The sequence below is a fragment of the Schistocerca americana genome, chromosome 3 (assembly GCF_021461395.2).
Source record: "Schistocerca americana isolate TAMUIC-IGC-003095 chromosome 3, iqSchAmer2.1, whole genome shotgun sequence".
In the NCBI taxonomy this organism is placed as follows: domain Eukaryota; kingdom Metazoa; phylum Arthropoda; class Insecta; order Orthoptera; family Acrididae; genus Schistocerca; species Schistocerca americana.
In genome coordinates this window covers 792,636,655-792,662,679 of record NC_060121.1, presented here as the reverse complement: position 1 = coordinate 792,662,679, position 26,025 = coordinate 792,636,655, and the positions used below count along the sequence as shown (strand labels likewise).

General features: G+C 40.4%; 1 protein-coding gene across 2 annotated transcripts in view; it reads left to right on the top strand.

Moving 5' to 3' along the window:
- LOC124605312 (nucleoprotein TPR-like) overlaps window positions 1-26,025 on the top strand; it is a 404,625-nt gene that overhangs the window by 326,793 nt on the left and 51,807 nt on the right. For both annotated transcript variants that reach the window (XM_047136896.1, XM_047136895.1), the window contains exons 21-23: window positions 959-1,096; window positions 9,700-9,895; window positions 20,944-21,107. In XM_047136896.1, coding sequence (XP_046992852.1) covers window positions 959-1,096; window positions 9,700-9,895; window positions 20,944-21,107 — 498 coding nt within the window. The remainder of the gene's footprint in view (window positions 1-958; window positions 1,097-9,699; window positions 9,896-20,943; window positions 21,108-26,025) is intronic.

Sequence of the window (26,025 nt, the reverse complement as noted above, 5' to 3'; positions counted from 1 at the left end):
CAATGCTGTACAGGCACTCGAATAACAGCTGCATGTTGTTCAAAACCACCTCTGCAGCCAGGAAAAAAGGAATAACATCCAACAGTTCCTCAGTAACAGTGAAACCTTTTTCGACATCCCTTATGAATACAGCCTCTACTTGGGAGAAAAGAGGGGAGGGAGGGGAAAAGCACCGGTGTGGCACTGGGTCATGCAAGCACAAAATGCTAGAGTTGGCGTGGCCTGATTTAAGCGATCTGAAAGGAGTACTGGGCATATTCTGTAACCTGTATTACTGTTGTCCAGTCAGTGTGTTCAGTGCTACATGCAACCTGTACATCATTGTATCATACGTGTTGCTCTATAAAGTATTATGTTCTGTAACTCATGTTTGTTCTTGCTATAGCATTTTTATCTCTTCAAACTCTTTAAAATTTTGTGCAATGTTTTACTTAATTTGATGCAGGGCAAAACGAAAATAAATTTAATTCTTTATCAAGTGAAGATATCAGACTGTAACTTCAGCAAAAATTAATTTTTTTCACCTAATGGTTTTCGAAAAATGGGATGATATATGTTTCATGTTGGCCAGAATGCTGTCTCTCAGCACAGGCACCAGCATTTGGTAAGCAGTATGGCAACAAAAGCGCCTTCATTGGAAAGCAGAGAGCAAATTTGTAGCAGTGAAAGGGTTAATAATCACCACATTGTAATTAAGGGCTCTCCCCAAAGTTGCTGGTAGTCTTGTTTTGCAGTCCATGTGAGAAATAATTTGGCTCAAAATGTGTTTTAATGTTTGTTGGAGATGTGTGAACATACTTCAGATATAAAGTGACACTTTTGTCTTCCTTCCTCTCTTGATAGTATTGAGTGCTATTTTGCATTTTGTAAATACAGAATTGATGGTTTTTCTTTTACTTTGTGGGTGCTACTCTGTAAATGCTTAATGATTGTTACTTTTTCCATATTTTATTTCTAGAATGAATCATTTAACTCACTCAGTGAAACCAACTTGCGGTTTTGCAAGGAGCGAGATGATTTGGAAAAACAATTGCGAGTGATGCGAGAGCACTGTGCAGTATTAGAAACACGCCTTGGTGAACAAGATAAGACTGAAGTGAGTTGTGCTGCTAATTTTACTTTATGTTGTTAGTATACAGACAAGGGATGTTCTGACACTAAGTTTCATCATGTTTTTGGAAGAGAAGATGTCACGGCAAGTGACACAAACAATTGCCATATAAATCCATACCCATTGCTGGTTCAGCAGTGGAAGGGGCATCAACGGAAGAGGAATGACACATGCTCAGGGCACTGAAGAAGAGGGAGACACATACGCAGGCCAATGAAGAAGAGAAAGTAGCAGCAGACTGACATGCTATTGGGATATTTTGTGATCTCTCAAAGGCTTTTGATTGTGTAATCATGAAATTCTTCTAGATAAGGTTAAGTATTGTGGTTATGTTAAAGTGACACATTCCACGTCATTACAAAATGTTGTATTCATGATATATGGAACAAGGATTAATGTATGTACGTTATTAAAGTACACATCACAATGGCAGACAGACATGTACTAACGACATGTTCACCAGTGGAACTGCGTTCTGTTGTCTAGTATAAATGGGCATGTGGGTCCAGTGTCTCTTGTCACTCATGAATGCCTACAGACTGGTATGGTGAAGAGGTCATGTCTCATCAGATGGTAAGTCACTGGTGCTGCATGTTCAGAGAAGAAGGCAAAATGTGGAGGACGAAGATCGAAGTGGGTGTTCTCTCCACATTCATGAATGAAAATAACATTGCAAACCAATGCTGAGGTGGAGCAGGCACTGAGTTTTACCAGAATCGTTTCCTCAAATGGATTGCACACTATGGCAAATGTCTCAGTGTTAGTGCTACTATGTCAGAAAACAGTGGAAGGTGCATAGTTCATGGTGCCATGGTGTGTTTGTTTTTGGCAATACAGTTTCTGTGTGAAAAACTGTGATGAAACTTACTTTCGGGACGTCCCTCTTACAAATTTAATTAATTATTCTATTAATGTAATAATTTAGATGTATTATTTGACATATATCTCTTTCTTAAGATTGCAGTGCACTTGTAAGTGGAGAGCATACACACTATTTCAGTGAATAATTTGCCTTGGAAGGGGGGAGGGGGGGATATCTGTACAACATTATTGTAAAATGTCGTCATTAACCACCAAAAAGTTTTTTAGCTTTTCAATCAAAGGGGTTGGTGGAAGAAAGTGCTAACTCACAATTTAGTAAGGATTAGTCTGTTCATGTTATCTATTCTGTTTCCATATGCCCCGCATGGTACCAACAGGCATATCTGTAAGCGCTGATAGGAAATGCTGTCAACTATGTAAATAACTTTATCTTGTTGTATTTATCATCTTACCTTTGAATTTAGGCATGCAGTAACACAAAATATGCTCTTGGGCTTTAGCACTATCTGTCATAACCCCTTCAGTTGAAAGCTTTCTGAAGATTGGTTCATGAATAAGGTAGAAAAACTGCAGTAAGTCTTACAATTAAATGATTTCCTTATTTTTCAATCTCTGTATATAAGTTGAGGCCATATATTCATATGTACATTTCTTTCTTGTAAAGTTGTGATGTGTGTGTTTTGCATCATCTAGGTGCCCAATAGATATTGGATACAATATTAAGAACTTAGAGATAAGGTCTTAAGTTTGTTCTGATTTGTATTTGACTTTTTGTGGACCACCCAAATGCAAAAGTCGTATATCAGAACATGTCATTGGGCAAGGTAATGTTCATATTTTGTTGCACTTTCATCTATTGGGAGAAAAGATGATTAATATTTTTATGAATCTTATTGGCTCATGCGGGATATGCAACTTCAGCGTCACAAATGCTTGTGCATTACGAAATGTGTCTGTATAACTGGTATTGTGTGGTTTTGGCACACAACAAAAATAGGTTGACATTTGTCAACATACATGTAATTGCTCAATAGGTTCCCGGGAATTACGCCGAATAATATTGTAGAAACCGCACAGTATTTCAGCGAGACAACTGCCCGCCATCTTCGGGTGCTACTGTTGCATCGCTGAGAAGCTCCCAATTTATATGTTGGCTTTCTAGAACATCGCAGGCACCAGCGGGGGCATAACGTCATCGAAGACCAATCATGGACAGCGTCGAATACCAGAGCCCTCTGGTGGAGAAACGGGTCGCGGTCAGAGGAAGTGCGCCGCGGCGCGGGAAAATGCAGCCGGGAGCGACGGACCCCATTCGCGCACACGAGGTGTTGGCGCGTGATTTAAGCATTTGTGCTAAGGTTTCCCATCTGCATTGACTCGGTGCAGTTGCTAATCTGCGGCTGACGATTCCTTAGTGCCATCAAGGTTGGCTCCCAGGCTTTGCTCAGGTGAAACCCTGTGTCTCTGTTTATTAGGTCATTGCTTGTACGTATTTCGACCGCCTCTTTGGTGATGGAGTCCCAGTGTGTGGAAGCATATGAGAGGATCTTGGTTTCTTATTCATAGATGATGCCGTGTCTTGTGTCAAGGCAGTGTTCAGCAACCGCAGATTTCTCTGGCTGACCCAACCTCGTGTGACGTTTATGTTCGTCGCATCTGTCTTTAACCGCATGACGCGTCTGGCTGATGTAAGACTTCCCACAGTGGCACGGAAAATTATATATTCCTGGTCTCCGCAGGCCGATGTTGTCTTTAACAGAGCCCAGCATTGATTGCACTTGTGCTGGGGGCCGGAAAACACATTTAATCCAGTATTTCTTGAAAATTCTGCCCATCTTTAAAGACACGCCACTGACATACGGTAGAAAAACCAACGCCCGTGGTGTTTCTGCTTCTTCAGGCTGTTCTTGAGGTTTGGAGCATCTGAACTCCATCCATCCAAGCTTCTGTTTCTCCATGGAGGTAGAGAAAGATGGTGAGCTCCCGTTTCTGGATGTTTTGGTTTGTAGAAAAGGAGACGGCTCCTTGGGTCACAGTGTGTTCCGGAAGCCTACGCACACAGACTTGTATTTACAAGCTACGAGCTGTCATCACCCCTCACAGCACAGTGGCGTATTACGGACGCTAGTGCATATGGCTAGAGCCATCTTAGATCAGGACAGCTTATTGGCAGAGCGTAGCCATCTCCGCTCTGTGTTTGCCCAGAACAGGTACTCCGAGAAGCAGATCCAGAATGCATTTCAACCAGCACCCTCCAAACCTCAAGAACAGCCTGAAGAAGCAGGGAACACCACGGGGGTTGGTTTTTCTACTGTATGTCGGTGGCATGTCTTTTAAGATGGGCAGAATTTTCAAGAAATACTGGATTAAATGTGTTTTCCGGCCCCCAGCACGAGTGCAATCAGTGCTGGGCTCTGTTAAAGACAACCTCGGCTTGAGGAGACCAGGAATATATAAAATCCCGTGCCACTGTGGGAAGTCTTACATTGGCCAGATGTGTCGTACGGTTAAAGAGAGATGCGACGAACATAAACGTCACACGAGGTTGGGTCAGCCAGAGAAATCTGAGGTTGCTGAACACTGCCTTGACATGGGACATGGCATGAACTATGAAGAAACCAAGATCCTCTCATATGCTTCCACATACTGGGACTCCATCATCAAAGTGGCGGTCGAAATACATACAAGCAGTGACCTAATAAACAGAGACTCGGGGTTTCACCTGAGCAAAGCCTGGGAGCCAACCTTGATGGCACTAAGAAATCGTCAGCCGCAGATTAGAAACTGCACCGAGTCAATGCAGATGGGAAACCTTAGCGCAAATGCTTAAATCGCGCGCCAACACCTCGTGCGCCCGAACGGGATCCGTCGCAACTGGCTGCATTTTCCTGCGCCGCGGCGCGCTTCCGCGACCTGTTTCTCCAGCAGAGTGCTCTGGTATTCGACGCCGTCCATGATTGGTCTTCTATGACGTTATGCACCCGCTGGTGCCTGCGCTGTTCTAGAAAGCCAACATATAAATTGGCTAGCTTCTCAGCGATGCGACAGTACCACCTGAAGATGGCAGGCAGTTGTCTCGCTGAAATATTGTGCAGTTTCTACAATATTATCCGGCGTAATTCCTGGGAACCTATAAAGTAGTTGGAGTGCCGGGAAAGCCTCAAACAGCACATACATGTAATTGTTTGGGAAGAAGCACTGTGGGGGCAGCAACCACCTAGCTCCAATGAGGGTGGGAGTGGACATGAAAATGGTTGGTAAGCATGACATCTATAGGCTTGCCACAAAGAGGAATGTGTTATGTGGATTGTATTGGAATGCTTTTCAAGGGAGACATATGCAAATATCCATGACTGAGCAGAGATAGGAGGCGTAGATGGACAGAGAGTGAGGGTGGCTGAGGAAATTTCCAGACAGAATGGGGAAAGGAAGACATGGATTGGGGGTGGAGGGAATGGACAGGGGGGGGGGGGGGAGGAGAAGGTGGACAGAGGGGGGGGGGGAGGAGATGGATAGTGAGTGGGGCAGAGGTTGAGAGAGGGGATGAAGGAGATGGACAGGGGGGGGGGGGGGGGGGGATGAGATGTGAACGATGTGCACTGACAAATTTGCAGCACCAGGAAGGAGTTGAGCAACATAAACAAAAGTTGGTAGGTGTGTTTCTACATCTGAAAGATTCTCTCTCTTCAGATTTCACACCAATTGCATCAGAGTGACGCCAGTTAAGGGGACCACACCCTGCCTATCTAACCCATGTTAATTTAAGCAAGTGTTTGACCTATTTCTGAAAAAACTATTTGATGCTGGACCTTAATATTTTTACTGTATGTTAAATGATGCTAATAGAGTCAACAGTACTAAAATCTACTTTATCCATTTTATAGTTTTTAAGAAATACTTTTCTAAATTTATCAACAAAAAATTTTAATTTTTTTCTGCAGAAAATATTTTTTGTGAACTTTCTAATGAGGAAATATTAATGAATGTAGTACCAAATGTGGCTTTTTATGTTATGCACAGTCTATGAAAATTTCATTCATTTATCATTGATAGTTTCTGATATAATGAGGCATATGTACTGAAAATTTTAGTTTACAGGAAATTGACTTTAAAGAAAAACTTCTGAAATTTGTTACTTTTAGTTAATTAAAACTGTCCTGCTGCATATGATGGCCCTTCTTTGGCCTCTAGCAGGTCTTCCAGCTTCTTTTTCACCTTCCTGGGTGTTTGTCTTGCTTTCTTGGCCATATTAGATGCAGACCTGTCTGCATTGGCTATCCACATTTTATCGCAGTGTTGCAGCCTAGTGATCATATTTTCACCAGGATTAATTCCCAGTTTTTTTTTTCAGTACCCAACACTTTCCAATATTTCCACAGTTGACTGTAATAACAGCATCATGAACTGCTAGTTTCATTGTATGCGTGCCTACAAATACAGTTTTAGGAAGGTGGTTCCAAATTATGCTGTTGAAACATTCATTTGGGTTCTGTGTCTGCCCATGCAGATATTTCCTTAGAAGGTCAGGATGAGCCAGGTCTCTAAAAATAGGTTTAATTGCTCTAATAACAACAGCAGGAAGAGAATGCTGGTGAGAATAAGATTCTCCAGTTACCTGAGCCCTATTGTATTTGCACCATGAATTTTCTCCTGATGGACACAATCCATGACATGGCTTATCATCAGTGGAGGACTTATGGAGGAATATGGCCCAAACATCTCTCTTCATTGCCTCCAGATTTTCTTTATTTCTCCTAATTGCCTGCCCATGGTATACCTGCAAGTTTTCTATTTCAGTTTTAGTTAACCAACCTTGTCCAGTCAACAATTTTCCATCTTCTAATTTTTTTCCTCTCATATCAACAGTTAGTTTTCTCAGCCTTGTTCCCAAACGTTTTTGAACATGGCATACACATTCTATTTTGCTAATAATGGCACCTCCAAATGGCTAAGAGTTCACCACATTGTTGTATGCCTTACTGTTACCAACGCCCAAATATTTGGTGTACCATACACCACTTGTTTCTATGGAGTTGTTTCTACGGAGCGATGAAATATTTGTAGTACTCCAAGAACTTCCATACCACCACTTGTTCCTCTGAAATTAGCCACACAGTTGTGTTCATTATGTTCATTGACTTTACAACATTTGCAATATTTAGACATTATCTCCACATCTAACACTTTACCGGTGTCTACACTCGTGGAGTCATTACTCCATTCAGAGAAGTATGTCCTCTTTTCTGCCAACTTCCATCAAGTGCAACTGCAATATCCGAACATCCATCATTTTCTTCCACTGTTTCCCTAGCAGCCAGTTTCATGCTTTTCTCACTGACCTCACGTACAGCTTTCTCTAATATTACAGTCAGGGCAAATGTATTTGGTGGTTGATGTAAGTTCATCACTGAACAAAATGTTCTCCCTGCAGCCATGCCCTAGCCAATGTATTATAAGTCATAAACTAATCTAGTATTGATTTCATAAGGCACTTGAATCTGGTTTTGAAGAACTCATAAAATTACAAATTAAATCCAAAGCAATTGCTAGGTCTTTTTTCCCACTGGCTCTCTCAGAAATTTTTAGACTCTGTGACTCACCACACTGTCTACATTGTACAAATTTAAAAATTACGTCTGATAATATTCTCAAATTTATAATAACGTTACTGCACCCCTTGTCACTTACAGTAAATTCGTTGTAACACCCTTGAAATGGTGAGAGCTTCTTCGATGATGCACTTGTTGAAGAATTACAATTAGAAACATCATTGCCAGGTGACATAACCTCTTGTACAGAAAGCTTTCTAAACTTGTATCCTCTAAATTGTCGTTTCTTGAAAATGCCTTAACGTTTCATATTCTTCAATAAACACAAGTAAACAAGCACTGCAAACGTAAGTATAACAACTACTCACAATCACATTTGAACAAAACTAACCGCTTGTTTGAAAGTGTGTTGTTTACAAACAGCAGAAACAAAAGAATACCGACCGTTGCATTCCAAGGAAAGCAAACACACCCAGGAGTAAATAAAGAAATCCCTAACCTGCAATGTAGGGGATATAATGATCTAAGATATATGCAGAAATGTGGGTGACAGAAAAGTGATTGTGGCACATAAACACATGTGGTAGGAAAATGCTCTTTAAATGCTCAAAAAAGTTTTTTTTTTTTTTTTCACCAAAATCCTTTTCAAAGTACTTAAATAAAACCTTGATCTATCGAAATATGATGAAAACCGAAAATTGATTTTTTTCGACATGAACCAGGGTGTGGTCCTCTTAAGCCTCTAGGGGGTTGCAAATCAGGTTTGTTTTAAATACACATTGCAACAGTCATGAGTGTTTGTTAACTTTGAGATTGGACTTAGTGAATTGATGTTGGACTTAGTGAATTGATGTTAGTCACGAATACCTTTAAGGATACATACGACGCCCTTATCAGCACCTCACTGAGTTTCAGTGTGGTCATGTAATAGGGCTAGAGAAGATGTATGTTCCTTCTGCGAAACTGCAGAAAGTCTTGGCAGGAATGTAGCCACTGTACATGACTGCTGGCAGCGATGACCATGAGATTGCACGGTTGAAAGGGGACAGGGCTCCAGGCAGCCACGTGGCATTACCGAGAGGGAAGACCCATCATGTTCAGCATATGGTTGTGGCACATCTAAACAGCAGCTAGAGCAACAGTTGGCACTACAGTGACACAACAAACTGTTACAAATTGGTTATTTCAAAGACAGCTCCAAGCCAGATGTCCTGATGCGTGTATTCCACTGACCCCAAACTACTGTCAATTACAACTTCAGTGGTGTCACGTGAGAGGGCATTCAAGGGCAGGATGGAAGTTTGTCGTGTTTTCTTATGAAAACTGGTTCTGTATTGGTGCCAGTGGTGGCTGTGTGTTAATAGGAGGCCAGTTAAGGGTCTGCAACCAACCTGTCTGCATGCTAGACCAACTGAACCTACACTTGGAGTCATGGCATGGGGTACTATTTTGTATGACAGCAGGAGCAATCTATTAATTAATTATCCCATGCACCCTGAGTGCAAATTTGTACATCAGTCCGGTGGTTTGACCTGTTGTGCTGCCATTCAGGAACAGCATTCTAGGGTGTATTTTGTTTTCCAGCAGGATAATGCTTATTCACAACCTGCTGTTGTGCCCAACATGCTCTACAGTCTATAAAGTGTTGACATTTTGCCTTGGTGTACTCAATTACAAGATCTGTCTCCAGTCGAGCACATATGGGACATCATTAGACGACAACCCAAGTGTCATCCACAATCAACATGAACTGTTCCTGTATTGACCAACCAAGCATAACAGGCATGGAACTCCATCTTGCAAACTGACATCCAGCACCTGTACAACACAATGCATGCACATTTGCATGCTTGCATTTCGACATTTGGGCTGTTACACTGGTTATTATTGTATCAGCATTTCTCATTTTCAATGGATTATCTGCCGCTTATATTGACCTGTGATCTTGCAGTGTTAATTACTTAAATATGTTACCTAAACAAACGTATTCCAGAAATTTCATTACTGTACCATAATTATTTCTTGGTGTTGTGATTTTTTTCTGTCAGTGTATGTGCCATACATGGATGAAGACACTGCTAAAAGACTTGTGTGTGTGTGTGTGTGTGTGTGTGTGTGTGTGTGTGTGTGTTGTTCCATATGAAAGTTTACTAGAAATATTTGTCTTCATTGTGAATATTTGTGCCATATGTCTTTATTTATTATATACCTTTCCAGCTTGAAACAGAGAAGGAGAAAGTACGAATGCTTCAAAAAAGGGTCACTATGATGAGAAAAAAGCAAAATAGAGTGAATAAACAGATCATCATGGAGAAATTGTCCCTTCTTCGAGAAAATGAGTTCCTCAGGCGCACAAAAAGACTGAAAAATGAAACAATTGCTGATTTAAGGAAACGCCTGAGACAAACCTTAAGTAAATATTTATTTATGATCACTTTTGTACTCCATGAAATTACAGTCTTATGATTTTTTTATTAGAATCTAATATTATAACACTGTGGTTTTAGGTAATTTATTTTGTCTAGTTGTTGAGATCTGCACTAACTTACGGCTGTTGTTGTTGTTGTGGTCTTCAGTCCTGAGACTGGTTTGATGCAGCTTTCCATGCTACTCTATCCTGTGCAAGCTTTTTCATGTCCCAGTACCTACTGCAGCCTACATCCTTCTGAATCTGCTTAGTGTATTCATCTCTTGGTCTCCCTCTACGATTTTTACCCTCCACGCTGCCCTCCAATACTAATTTGGTGATCCCTTGATGCCTCACAACATGTCCTACCAACTGATCCCTTCTTCTGGTCAAGTTGTGCCACAAACTTCTCTTCTCCCCAATCCTATTCAATACTTCCTCATTAGTTATGTGATCTACCCATCTAATCTTCAGCATTCTTCTGTAGCACCACATTTCGAAAGCTTCTATTCTCTTCTTGTCCAAACTATTTATCGTCCATGTTTCACTTCCATACATGGCTACACTCCATACGAACACTTTCAGAAATGACTTCCTGACACTTAAATCAATACTGGATGTTAACAAATTTCTCTTCTTCAGAAACGCTTTCCTTGCCATTGCCAGCCTACATTTTATATCCTCTCTACTTCGACCATCATCAGTTATTTTGCTCCCCAAATAGCAAAACTCCTTTACTACTTTAAGTGCCTCATTTCCTAATCTAATTCCCTCAGCATCACCCGACTTAATTAGACTACATTCCATTATCCTTGTTTTGCTTTTGTTGATGTTCATCTTATATCCTCCTTTCAAGACACTGTCCATTCCATTCAACTGCTCTTCCAAGTCCTTTGCTGTCTCTGACAGAATTACAATGTCATCGGCGAACCTCAAAGTTTTTATTTCTTCTCCATGAATTTTAATACCTACTCCGAATTTTTCTTTTGTTTCCTTTACTGCTTGCTCAATATACTATTATGCTATTATGTGTATTTCCACCTACAAAGGCATAGTGCAACTACCAGTGACAGCCCCCCCCCCCCCCAGTACCATGGACATTGAGCCATATGCCAATAAGTATTCTCTCATTATAAAGGCAGGGAGAACTGTGGAATCACCTAGCAGTTGTATTAGATTAATTATGTTTTTGAAGTAAACAAAATGCTGCTTCTCTTCCTTTGCCAGAATTAGTCTGCCATTGTATTTGCTCTGAAAGTTTTGGCTGTTCCACAGCTCATATAATTTAGTAACAGAAGTGGCTCATATTAAATTCCATTAATTATAGTTATCTGCATGCCTAGGTAATTTTCTGTATTGTCATGTTTCTTTCTCACATATTCCAGTTCTGTAGCTTTCAGCCAAGACAAATCTTCATTTCATTTTAGTATATCAATCAGCAACTAAAACCAAGAAATACTTGTTTTTATAAATTCTCAGTTTCTTATGTTCATTCCTGTACAAATAAAATAACGAAACACTTAGCTTAAGTAACTGTTAAATTGATGAAAGAGAAAGAACATAATTTTCTTAGAGTAAAATAACAAATAAGCTAAAATAAGTTTGGCCATGTATTTGAACTCTTGATTGTTCCGTTAACAGTCCAGTGTTTTGTCCTTGCGCTAATGTGTCACACGAGCAAATCCCTTTTGTTTAATCTTGTTAGATTGCACTTTTACTGGAATGCAAATTTATGTTGTGGCTGTAATTTGGATGATAAACTGACTACGAAACAGGAAAGTGAAACACAAAAATGAATTTAGCGCAGCTTGCGGGTGAGGTGTTCTTCCCAGTCTGTATGTTATGTGATGTTTTATACTCATAAATGAATTTCTGATTACCATTAATTAATAATTCTGACCTCCTATGTTTAAAATCCCAAGTCAGAATAACCGTGTATGTCTTCGTAGATTCTGTCTCCTCCTGCAGCTTCTTCTGTGCTGGAAGCTGAAGAGGTCTGTCATAAATCCCAGTCTTCCAAGAAATGATGTACAGGCCTTCTTCATTTATATCAGTATGTTTACCAATTAGTTACAATAGTGGAACACATCATACAATCTTTACTGACGAACAAACTGTATCAGTTACAATTTCATGCGATAGTAATTGATGTTCATTATCTCTCAGATGAAACCTAGCAGAAAAACAACATCCAAAACAGCTTCAGCTGTTCTCATGGTGTCATTGTGATTGTCATGGCAGTTCTTCTTCCATAGGGCACACCATATCTCCAAGGCAGGACCCGACAACATGTGATAAACCTCCCAAACAGCAGGTACCACACAATTTAGTAGCGCTATTGTCCCAGCTTGCATATATGCTGTGTCCACCCATTCCAGAATACATGCACATAAAGAAAACAAACTTTCAAACAGTATACTATACTAACTCATTATTTAAATAAAATTTTTGTTGTGGCGATCATCATTCATCAGTTCGGTAGATGCCACAAAGCACATCATTTCCCAAAGTGATGTATTACACTACAAGGGGCAGCTTTGACTATGGCACACAACAGCATGCCACAACTATTTTCATTATATTTACTTCATATTGTAGTGGGATAAGTTCTGTTTCCAACTTTAAAAATGATTTTGATATGTTGGCTACATTTTATGCCCTTATGTCTCATGGCACTGTTTCTTTGCAGTTCGTTAAAGTCACTGCTGGTATCTAAGTCTGCATTTCCATGACAGAGGGAGAGTGCTCAAGAGTTTTTAATGTTGGCTGTCACTCTGTTCCATACACAGTGGAAAACTGTCTTATATATTTCAAACATAACTGGAGTGAATTTGCTCAGAATGAGACATTCTGTCACTGAACTAATGCACATGTGCTGCACTAACTTTGGCTTGTCCATCGTCATTTGTGCCACCATCACTTTGCATATGGCGAAGTGAGACGGCATAGCCATGATTTCATTAAATCACTTGAATGCCAGTATGGTTCCTTTGAAAGAGCACAGCCAGTTTTCTCCCCTGTATTTTATGAATCGAAGCCTTTGCTCCATCTCTTATGACCTTAATATCAGTGGAGTATTAAACCCACAATCTTTTTTCGTACTTTTCATATGGGATACCAACTATTGAAAACTTACTTCTTTCTCTAGTTTGAAGCCAGTTGGTTTAATATGCATGATTTTCAAGTATTTGGTTTAGTAGCAAACATGATGTCATCGGCGTACAACGGTGTCCATGGGACTTTTCTCTGCAGATTCCTTGTGAAGGTGTCCATGATAAGACTAAAGAGTTGAGGTGACAAATCAGATCCCCACTACACACATCCACTTCCATAAGGAAACTTTGTAATAATCCTGCTGGGCATATCACTTGGCTGTTGCTGCCTTTGTGTTACATCTTTACTCATTCAGGAAGTTTCTCTGAAACACCACAGTCCTAGAGTATATACCATATGAGCAAGTAAGGCAGGGAATCCAAGGACCGACTGAAGATTGAACCCTGTTATCAGTGGAGTGTTAAATCTGAATCATCTTCCTAACATGTATATGGGAACCCCACTCAATTTGTATTTAGGCACTTAGCCACTGAACCTTACTTCATTGTTTATAACTGATCAAAAATAGCTGCAAGTGTTGTGCTTTGCCTTATGCAACTTACATCTTCACTTTTTATAATTTTATAATTTTTATTGCTTTAAGCAGTTTCTAGCATTTTAACTGCTTATATGTCACCTTCTTCACATGAACATTGCTCTTGGTTTTCCCATATTAGTTTGTTTACTTTGATGTGGCAAGGTATTGTAATACCGATTGTAGACTTCACTGTAGCAGCAACTGAGGTACAAGCACTGATCAGCCATAAGAGAATTTATTGATGAAATTTAACTCTATAATTAAATGTTTCATTCTGTCAAAGTTGCCACCATTTAATTTTTGAATGTCTCATAGTGCCGTGCCCTCTTTTCCCTTGTAGCCACTGATTTTCAAGCGGGCATCTAGCAGTTCATGTTGCTGCATTGTGATTGTATGGCTTTTGCAATAATGGCTATTGCAAAATCTGCTCTCCATAGTAAAATGTTATTAGTATGGCTGTTATAGCATCTACTTGTGTATGTGGTAAGGTGAGAGATGTGTTTCTTAAAAAAACTGAGATGTTTGCATTTAATTGTCCTCCTAATCCATGATCGACATGGTGATTATACCCATCATTGACACTACCAGCAGACCCTTGAGAGTGTACAGAAGAGTACATTACACCCTGTTACAGTGATGTGTTTTAGTGCCATCCTGCAGTTCTAGCCAAAATTTATCTTTAATTCCCTCATGACAGCCTGCCTAGGGTACATACATAGAAAAGATGTGCAAATGGCAGCTATTCTGTACTGGGTACTGACATTAAGTAGCCAGAAAACAATGAACAACTGACAGACAGCTATGAAGCTTCTCGCTTGCCATTACCACAACTCTTCTTGTGTTCATAGTCTCACTGTAAATTAATTACTGCTGTTCTCCTGTGTCCCAAGTTTGGCAGTTCTCTGCTGTGAACTGTCAGTGTTCCATTCTTCAGGATAGCAACACATACTGATCTGATTTGGACTTGCTTATTTAACAAATGTTGAACAGAATAAGTTGGTAGTCCTTGTTCATTTCTCAAGGTGGTCGGGTGAGGCCATCACATACCACCTACAGGGAGGGATGGCACGTGATGCACAGGAATTGCATCAGCAATTTCCATCTGACCTGTTGTACTGCTCTGGCATTAGTTTTGTCAGTGTCTTTGCTGGTCAAATCAGTATGTGATTTTCACCGAGGAGTATGAGAGTTTGAGCCTTTGAGAGAAATATGTTCCTATAGTTCCAACTCATTAATGCAAGTGCTGCTGCACGCTGGCATGTACAAATTCCTTATACAAGACAATGCTTCTTCTGTCTCGTATCTCTTTACTGTAGCAGGTTAGTTAATAATAAATTACACCATGTAAGTCTCTCTACTTGCACTGACCTCAAGAAACAAATCAACAGTACTTTGAATACATTTACTCCCTGCTGTTCTACAAAGTAATCTCCTGGGACAAGCAGCTAAAGCCAATGAATACTTTATCATGAAATACAAGCAACAAGAATGTTGTTTGTGGTTTATAAGGTAACTACTCACAAATATCTCTCTTAACATTATAATTGTTCCATTTAAGAGTTACTTTTAAATACTGTTTATGCCTAATAATCAGATTCAATTTCATGTTAACTCTGATTTACAAAATATCAACACATAATAAATAATGCACTTAAAAAATGTGTCCCAAATTCTTATGGAGATAGTACTGGTCAAGCAAAAGTCCTACAAACATGTCCTTGGAAACTAAAACTTTTTCAGACATGAGCTGTTTTATATGAGTCAGCAGTGGTCAGTACTGAATGGTGTAGGCTGACATCCTGTTGATATTAATTGTTTACTGTTATTGGCTATGTTTGTCTCTCTATTTCACCCTCAAACTGTCATTCTGTTGCCAGGTGTAGCACTTACAGCTGCCTCCTATTAGCCATTTTGTATGTATCACTTTGAGCTTTCGCTAGTGTCGGAATAAGATTAGCAATTCTGTAATGTGTGAATGATGTAAACAGTGCATTGTAGTCTTATCACTCTACATGGGAAATAGCATCCTGATCTTCTGCTATCACACTCTTGTCATGTATGCTGTATTCCATATTCAGTAAGTTGTTCCAGTGACTTACAGATATGAGATCATTCACATCAGGGCAAAAGGATCACATAAGCTCTTACAGTTTTCGTATTTTGTATAGTGAGAACTGATTGTTGTACAGAATGATTCTGAAAGAAATGTGTGAAGAATTGGAGGTGGTGAAGGCATAAACCATACTTTCGCATGAACAGTGTTGCATAAGCATTTCTTTATCCATATCACTTTCAACATATTCAAACAATTGAAAATCTGTAATGCAGTAACAACAATATGAAAAGGATAAACTGTTGCTCACCACATAGCGACAGGCACACTCAAAATGGCTGCTAAATATTCTTTATCTGTCAGACATAATCGTTCATCAGATGTAAAAACTTGCACATGTTCACTCAGGTGTTTCTCACATACTTGCCCAGTGTTGTTTCCAGGCATTAAGAGTGTGTTTGAGGTGAGAAGTGTTATTTGCTGAATTGGGTAACGGTGGTACAGAAAAGTTGAGGGACAGGGAGGAGGAAGGATAGCAGGGTAGGGACCGGAGAAGATGTTAGTGGTGATCAGTGTGTATACTCACCCTGAAAAACACAGAAATTTTTCATTATATTAGTTTCCCATAAAATTTTTGTAATTTTGACTTGTCAGCAGTAATAGTCTAAGAAGGAATTTCAGTTTAACCACTACTGTAAAATAGTACTGCAGCGATAAATCGTAAATGAGTGGATAACACTAAAATAAAACTTCAGTTGCGAAGAAAATGTGCCATTTACAATAAAACACAGTGCACACACATGAGCGTCTGCTGACAGCAAAACGTATCGAAGGCTTTGGGACAAAGACCATGCAATAATTCGTAACAAAAAACTGCTTTTAATGAGTGCGATGTCACTACTGTTTACATTGTTAACAGAACACGGGAAAATATTATGAATGGTGGTTGGAGAAATTTTATTTTGAAAGTTAATTTCCTTTTACACAAGATTAATTAGGCTATGTGAGAGAATCTGTAATGAATTCCTTAATTCAAGGAGTGTTTGACTCTCTTTCAAACCAAACTGCTTGTTGGCTTCTGTCTTGGGTTCTTCGGCCGACGTTTGTTTGATGATTTTTCTGACATTTCGCCAGCATGAGTGGTTGACAGTGTCCAAGTTTCAACCCCCCATTGCTGATGGTGGACTGGAGATGAGCTTGCAGCCGCAGACTATATGTACATGTGTGCCATGTCTGAGGGTTTTCTTCTTTCTTTTTGAAGCTGTTCTCATGTTTGTGTATTTCTATATCATCTCTGAACAAGCGGGTGTGATAGCTCTTCTCTACAGCCAGAACTTCCGTGTTGGCGAATTTTATTATGTGGTCAGTCTAGCACAATGCGTGCTCTGCCACAGCTGATTTCTCTGGCTGCTCCAACCTGCAATGTCACTTATTTTCTATGATCCTGGTGTGATTGATCGTCCAGTCATTCCGACATGAACTTTTCCAAATGTGCATGGTAAGCAGTATATTCCAGACATTGCAAGTGGGGTCCCTTTTCTCCTTTGCCTGTCTGAGACACTCTTTGATCTTCTTTGTCTATATGTAAATAGTCTTTATGCCATGTTTGAGCAATATATGGCCAATTCTGTCCATCACTCTGGGAATGTATGGCAGAAAGGCTGCACCCGACATCTCTTTTTCTGATTTGTCACTTTACTGAGTGGGTGTTTGACTCTGTTATACTTTTATGTAACTTGTGGAATACCCATTGCTCCTCAGAACACTTTCCAAGTGTTGTATGTCATGTCTGAGGTGCTGGAGCTCACATACTCATCTTCCTTGCTTTATGAAAGTATTAATCATACCTCTTTTCTGGTTTGGGTGGTGATTTGATAGTTTGTAGAGGTATCGGTCCGTGTGTGTAGGTTTTCGATACACGCTGTGTCCCAGGGTTTCACCAACCCTTCTGACCAACACATCTAGAAATAGTGGGTTTTTGTCCTTTTCTTCTTCCATGCTAAATTTTTTGTTGGCATGGAGGCTGTTCAAATGTCTTATTAAGTCATCGAGCTGTTCATCACCATGGCTTCACACAACAAAGGTATCGTCAACATATATCCTCAATGGTGAGTGTTCATCGGAGGTGAGGGTATCATCTAGAGTGCCCCAGGGAAGTGTGGTAGGTCCGCTGTTGTTTTCTATCTACATAAACGATCTTTTGGATAGGGTGGATAGCAATGTGCGGCTGTTTGCTGATGATGCTGTGTACGGGAAGGTGTCGTCGTTGAGTGACTGTAGGAGGATACAAGATGACTTGGACACAATTTGTGATTGGTGTAAAGAATGGCAGCTAACTCTAAATATAGATAAATCTAAATTAATGCAGATGAATAGGAAAAAGAATCCCGTAATGTTTGAATACTCCATTAGTAGTGTGGCGATTAACACAGTCATGTCGATTAAATATTTGGGCGTAACATTGCAGAGCGATATTAAGTGGGACAAGCATGTAATGGCAGTTGTGGGGAAGGCGGATAGTCGCCTTCCGTTCGTTGGTAGAATTTTGGGAAGATGTGGTTCATCTGTAAAGGAGACCGCTTATAAAACACTAATACGACCTATTATTGAGTACTGCTCGAGCGTTTGGGATCCCTATCAGGTCGGATTGAGGGAGGACATAGAAGCAATTCAGAGGCGGGCTGCTAGATTTGTTACTGGTTGGTTTGATCATCATGTGAGTGTTACGGAAATGCTTCAGGAACTCGTTTGGGAGTCTCTAGAGGAAAGGAGGCGTTCTTTTCGTGAATCACTACTGAGGAAATTTAGAGAACCAGCATTTGAGGCTGACTGCAGTACAATTTTACTGCCGCCAACTTACATTTCACAGAAAGACCACAAAGATAAGATAAGAGAGATTAGGGCTCGTACAGAGGCATATATGCAGTCATTTTTCCCTCGTTCTGTTTGGGAGTGGAACGGGGAGAGAAGATGCTAGTTGTGGTACGAGGTACCCTCCGCCACGCACCGTATGGTGGATTGCGGAGTAAGTATGTAGATGTAGATATCTGTACACACCTTACGCTTACACAGTGCCAAGTTCAGTGCCTGTGCTTCGAAACGTTCCATGAAGCAGTTGTCCATCACTGCACTATGTGAACTACCCATGGTGACACCTTCCAGCTGTTCGTAAAAATAGCTCGTAGTGAGACATGCATGAAAGAGCGTTGTGATTTCTTGTGGGGGAAATGAAACCAATGTGCTCCAGAAAGTCACTGAGTGGTAGTTTCCTAAAAAAAGAAACAACATCAAAGCCAACCAGGATATCATTTGGTGCAAATTTTAGTTTCTTCAGCTTCTCAGTGAAATGTCGTGTGTCCTCTATGTATGTGTCGGTCTTCCCAGATTGCAGCAGGAGCACAGAGGAAAGTTTTTGCGCCAGTTGACATGTCGATGAGCCAGGAGCGCTCTCAATCACTCTTAGTGGAATGTTATTCTTATGGATCTTAGATAATCCACTTAGCTGAGATGGTAGGGCTTCTGTGTTGTGCAGGTTCCTCTGTATGTCCACTGGCAGAGAAGATGCCTTGATTAACTGTTGGTTAACTGGCTCATATTCCATGTGATATGCTGCGTTGGATCTGCACTTAGTTTTTGGTGCATTGTTGGATCTAATAGGTCCCGGATCTTCTGCTCATAATCTTCGGTCTTCATTACGATGGTCTCTTTTACACAGCTCCCGTTGCTGCACCTAGAAGCCCACTATCCTGTCCCTAGGAGTGGAAGGAAGCACAGAAGGGGAAAGGACTATGCAGGTGCACTGGGGGTATAGCAGGTATATATAATGTTGGAGTGGGTTAGGGAGAAGGTTACAGGCAGATGAAGGACAGGGACTAATGAAAGTTGAGGCTAGGAAGTGCATAGAAATGAAGAATACTTTGCATGGAGAATCCTCACCTGCACATTTCCGGAAAGGTGGTGTTGGTTGCTTCCATTTGGATTCTTCCCAACAGCACCAGCTGTTACGAATTGTACAGGTTGGAACTCTCCCTGCAACATATCCTACATGACTAAGTGACCTTCAGGAGCACGTTGAAGCTGTTCATGGATGATATAGCTGTGTGCAGAGAAACAGAAATGGTATAAAATTTTAGTGAAAGGCAAGAAGCTCTGCAGAGGATTGACATTCAACACAGTGATTGGCAGTTGACTCTCAACATAAAAAAAAGTAACTTACTGCCTGTGAATAGGCAGCGAAACCAAGTAATGTCTGATTGCATGATTTCTGAACAAGTACCAGAGGCAGTGCTGCCCATAAAATACCTGGGAGTATGCATACAGATTAAAAGTGGAATGATCACATAAAATGAATCGCAGGAGAGGCAGCTGTGAAACTGAGATTCATTATAAGAATTCTCAGGAAGCACAGTCCACCCGAAGGAGGTAGGTTTCAAAATCTTCATTTGACTGATACTTGCATATTGCTCTGAGTGTGGAGGTCGTACTAGAAAGAACTGACAGAGGAAACAGATAAGATCTAAAGTTAAGCAGCTTGTGTAATCACAGGTTTGTTTAGTAAGTGCAATAGTGTAATGAATGTACTCATCCAACTCCAATTGTAGACCTCACAAGGAATGTATTGTGCATCAAGGAGTGATTTAATGTTGAAGTTCCACGAGTGTACTTTCCCAGAAGAGCAAATAAGTATATTGCTTCCTCCTACGTAAATTTTGGGAAAAGACCATGGAGGTAAAATTTCGGAGATGCAAGCTGATGTGGATTCTTAATGGCAACCATTTTTCCTGCAAGCAACTATCTACTGTAACAGGAAAGGGAGGAAGTGACAATTGTACATGAGGTACCCTCCATTGTGTACAATAAGGTGGCTTGCAGAATGGAAAGGTGGGTGGATGTAAAGGCGTTGGTGTATTCCTACCTGTCGACAACCTGCCCAGTTCATGGGAGTGTTTGTCCCATGCGCGTCATGAAATCTGGGGGCAGCAAGATGTATTCACTCAGCTTCATGAGTTTTTGGATGAAGGCTCAGGTACATTTAAGATTTAGTGGTAACGACATCGGCTGCATTCTGTAGTATCAAATGTCAGATGGCAAACGTAGGACAGAATGGTCTATATTTCTTTGAATTATTTGTTTCTAGACATAAATGTATAAGATTTTCTAGTTCTAGCCAGTACTACCTCCATTAAGAATATGGAACACATTTTTAAACACTTTGTATAGAAACATCTTCCATCTGCTTGCTTTGGACATACTTACAAAGTAGTGGTGGTAGCAGTCACCGTAGTAGTAGCAGTAGTAGTAGTAGTAGTAGTAGTAATAGTACCCATTAAACAGTACTGCTTTGACATTTTCTTTTTCTGTTTCAATAAGATTGTGGCTACAAAATCCACGTTCCACATGTTGAAGAGGGTGTGCGTGGAGCACATGAAGTAGATCAATTTAAACAGGGTACTTCTCAGAGTTATGAATATGAAGACACTCGTCAACATGAGGAGCAACAGCAGCCACACGAGCAGCATCACCAAGAAGAACAGGTATGTGCAGTGTGTAGGAAATGTTGCAACAATATGTCATTCCATTCTTTTAATTTATTTTTGTACTCTGTTTTAATTCTATTTTCTTAGTTTGTCCTCCATAGATTCTCTTTAATCTCTACTACCCTGTATTTTAATAGCAGACTGTGCATTCTCATTTAGCTTTTCTTTCTACATTCATTTATGTTCTTTATTTTCATCTCGGATATTTCAGTTTTACCATAATTTATAGTTGTACAAAGATGATCCAGTAAGCTCTTTTGTTGTATAAATTGTTGTGCCATGCAAAAAACTCCATTGCCACTGCGGTGGTGTATTAGATTTACTTCTGGAGGAGGCTGAGTGAATACTGCAACACACACACACACACACAAACTATTCTGTCATGTTATTATAGCTTGAACAGGATGAAATACTTAACTTTCCTCACACTAATGTATCACATGATGCATTACAGAATAATAGTTCCTTCTCTCAGTGTGCAATCAACTATAAACTTCACTACATAACTCTGTCTAATAAAACTCTTGCATTACTGGCTCTGTAGTCACACAATGCTTTTGCTTTTGGCAATGATTGCAGAGTGGCCTGACTGGCACTCTGCTCTGATGCATGTAATTGAAAACTATTGAGGTCCTGTCTACGCAGTGCTTCTGGCAGTGACTGTGCTTACTTGTGGTTAGGTTGTAAGGTACTGACTTCGTCATGGAACCTCATTCTTCAAACGATGCCACGTGAATACTCCGTGGACATTAACTTACATGTCTAGATAAAAGAGACAATAAAACTTTTAAAGATCAATGGTAGTAGAAGGTTGCTGTGCTGTGGCACTTCCAAGTACAGTTTTAAGATGGAGATGTTGACAGGTACATAGTCTGTAATTGAAGTTTGAGGAATAATAATGGTTTTAGTGTATAAGGAAAATGTTCCTAACGGCAATATATAACCAAGCAGTGGAAGTTCATGGAGCAAGTATAATGTCATGAAAATTGTGTGGTTTCATTGCCAGGAATTTCATAATGGCAGAATGGGTGTGTTGGACGATCAAAGGACAGGGTGACGAAGTCTGTACACCTGAAGTGGCAATGTGTACCATGTCAAAGGGTAGATTTAGTATGGGCGTCGTATTTGTGTGAGACAGATAGCAGATGAACTGAACATGTCCAACGGCAGTGTAATGGAGACCATGCACGTCACAGGATGTTCTCGCTGGGTACCCTGGCACCTCTCAGATGAAAGTAAAACTGGGCCATTGAGGTTGTACTTCAACACTTAAAGCAGTATCAGGTGGAGGGTGTTATTTTCCTGCACTTTAATGTCACAGGGAACAAAACATGGGTGCATCATGTGACAGCTGAGATGAAGAAAGCATCAGTGCCATGGACACACCATTAGTCTCTATATTTCATATACATACTCCACAATCCACCATATGGTGCGTGGACAGAAGGTGCCCCTCTCAATAAACTGAACGCGACCATTTACCTTCCCTATCACAATCCTCACATGCTCGTTCCATTTCATATCGCTTTGCAACTTTACACGCAGACGTTTAAACGATGTGACTGTGTCAAGCAGGACACTACTAATGCCATATCTGAACATGACAGGTTTGTTTTTCCTGCCTATGTGTATTAACTTACATTCTTCAAGATTCAGAGCTAGCTGCCATTTATCACACCAACTATAAATTTTGTATAAGTCATCTTGTTTTGTCCTACAGTCACCTGAACTTCGACAACTCCCTATATACCATAGCATCATCTCAAACAACCGCATATTGCTAGCCACCCTGTATGCGAGATCATTTATGTCTATAGAAAATGATAGTGGTTCTGTCACTCTTCCCTGAAGCACTCCTGACAATACCATTGTCTCTGTTGAACACTTCCATCAAGAATAAGGTACTGGGTTCTATTATGTAAGAAGTCTTTGAACTACTCACATATCTGAGAACCTATTCCACATGCTTGTACCTTTGTTAAAAGTTTGCTCTGGGGCACCTCTATGACTATCATAGTGAAACTAAATGATGCCAATTCATTGTCTAAGTGAGATGCTAACAACTGCTTATCTGCTGTTTCTGGCAGAAAAGCTCTCATAGCCTTCTTGACTGACTTGTTAATTTTTGTAAAAATAGTCACTATGATTACATCATGATCAGTAATCCCCCTCCCTGTACTGATGACATCGATAAGGGCCGGCCAGTTCATAACTACAGTGTCTAAGACATTTCCATTGTGTGTGGGCTGCTGAACTAGCTGCTCAAGACATTGTTCAGAAGTGTGTTCCAAAGTACTTCGCAAGACTTTGTCTGGATCCACTCCAATGAATCCCTGGACACCACAGTCTATTCTTGGTAGGATAAAGTCACTTCGGAATTGGGTAGTTATTAAAAACATCCAAGAGTTAACTTGGTTTCACCTAGACCTGTTATATGTAACTGGATAACTTGACTGTTACATTCAGTTTCAACATCAATAACTTACCAAATATATTGGAACTTTCTGCTTCAGGTTTCAGCCACCTCTTAGTCCCAAAAATAATTTGGGCACAATAACTTGCCTGGAGGGTAGTAAATTCGAGAACGTTGTTAGAAATTTCTTGACAAATTACTGATAAAATTTGTACAGTCGAAGCGTCTTTGCTCTGAAAATGGCCTGGTTTCTCTATCTGTGTGTTGACTGGCTAATGTTCGTCACATTATCTCAAACTAAAGTCTAGCCTTTACAAAAAATATGTGCACTCCACAAGTTCTCTGCTTCCCATGTAGCTGCTTCCTTTGTGTAGTGCACCCCTAACATATGAAGGGGAGTCCTACAATTCCCCACGTGATTACGCTAGTCCAGAAATCTGCAGCTGAGACTGTCACAAGATGCAAGCCCTTGGTTGAGATGTTCCAATTGGCTCCAAACCAAAGGACCCCTATTGATTCTGGGAACAATGCTGCTGATTGTGAGCTTTATGTGCGACCTGCATGTGAGGCCAGCAGCCTTCACCACCTACACCTGCCATCTGTCTGAACTGAAGATGGCCTCAGAACCCACAGGGCAGGTGTCTTTGGAGCCAATCTGAGCCATGACTTGCAGACTACTGCACCCTGCGTGCTCGATAGCCACAGGCAAGGCCACCTTAACAACTTGGATGAGGTCCCATGGCAGACATACCGAGTGCACATTTGGTTTCTTTCCAATCCTGAATGCTGTCTTCCTAAGGGGCTCCATAATGCAACATACTTTGGAGTTCCTGATAACTAGCAAATCCCTCCCCATGTGTGCCTGCTGATCCTGCTGAAGGAACAGCCACCTGTCCACTCACCTCTTCCTATAACACATCCAGAACAACAATATCTGCAAAGAAAGTTATGGCCACCATCCTTTGAGACAAGCAGGGTGTGCTGCTGGTTGATTACTTCACCCATGGACAGACTGTGAATGCTCTTGGTTACTGTGCGATGCAGGAGGAGATGGAATGTATTAGAACTGTCTCCATATTGCCCAGATTTGAAGCATCTGGCTGCACGCCACTTTAAAGTCAAAACATTCAGGAGACTATTATTAAGTAGCTCCTAAAGCAGAGCCCCAATTTATTTTATGCCTGTTTCGATGGATTAGTTTACCAGAGGAACATATGCTTAGATAGCAGTGGTGACTATGTGCCTTGTAACTTTGTGTATCTCTTAGATTTCCTCAATAAACCATTTTACCTTACTTTTTGAACCACCTTTGTTTCTCATTTACATTATAAAACCTGTTCTTTATACTTGTGAAATTTATTCGTTATTGGATATTTGCATACATTAGGCTGCTACTGCCTCCTCCTCCTCCTCCTCCTCATTTCTGCAATGCAGCAGACTGACAGAACTAGAGCATCATGAAGAATGTGAATTAGTGGTAAGATACGTATCACTTTAGATAAGATGCACCCAGGTCCTTAGGTTTTGAAAGCACAAATCCGTTTGCAAGTGTCAGTAGCTCTGCAGTTGTTTTATCATTTAAAAATTTACTAACAGTAAGAGTACTATTTAGTCTGTGAGCTTGTGTTACTGTTGCAAAGTGCTGCATCTGAAGATGCTATCAATCACTGTTTGGGACTCTTGCAAATGATGTACTATTTTATTATTGTACAGTGTCCACTTCCACTAAACGTAGCTAATATAAGACGGAAAATAATTATGTTTGTAATCAGGCATATTTTCCTGAAAGATTTAGGTATGTGATTGTGCCACTCATGTTTGCAAGTGACCTCTGATTATAGAGGCACCTCCCTCCTTCCAATATTTAGCAAAAAACAACTTACAGCATAATATTGGACCACCTGTCTGAGAAAAATCTTGAAATAACAGCTCTTTGTGGCTTTCATAATGGCTTATCTGCAGAGAGAGTGATATTTGATCTACCAGACTCAGATCTGGTAGAGCAAAACAAGAAAAAGTACCCTGTTCTGACTTTGCCAGTATCTTGGATTGTGTTGGTCATAAAATTCTTCCAGGGGAACAAAAACTGTAGTGTTATAGGCTCTCCACTTACATGGATGGAGTCATGTTTTAACAGTGGTCATATTAATACATGATACCAAAGGGACTAGAATCATTTCGGAGTGGGGAATCATTAAATATGATGTCTTGTGAGGTTTGGCGCTTGGTCCGCTCCCGTCATTGAGCTGCATAAATTATTTGCGTAAAACAGTGGTGTTTCCTGATTACACGACTATACTGATGGAGGACCCAAACACATTCATTTTTATTCCAGACCCTGCTAGGAAAATAACTGAACAGACTCATGTTATGCAGTTCCAAAGAAATAAAAGTGACTTGCAGGTACCAGTAGTAGAGATGGGTGAGCATACATTCAGTAAAACTCCATGTATGAAGCTCCTGGATTCACTGTTCGGTGATAAACTGAGGTAGCAACACATT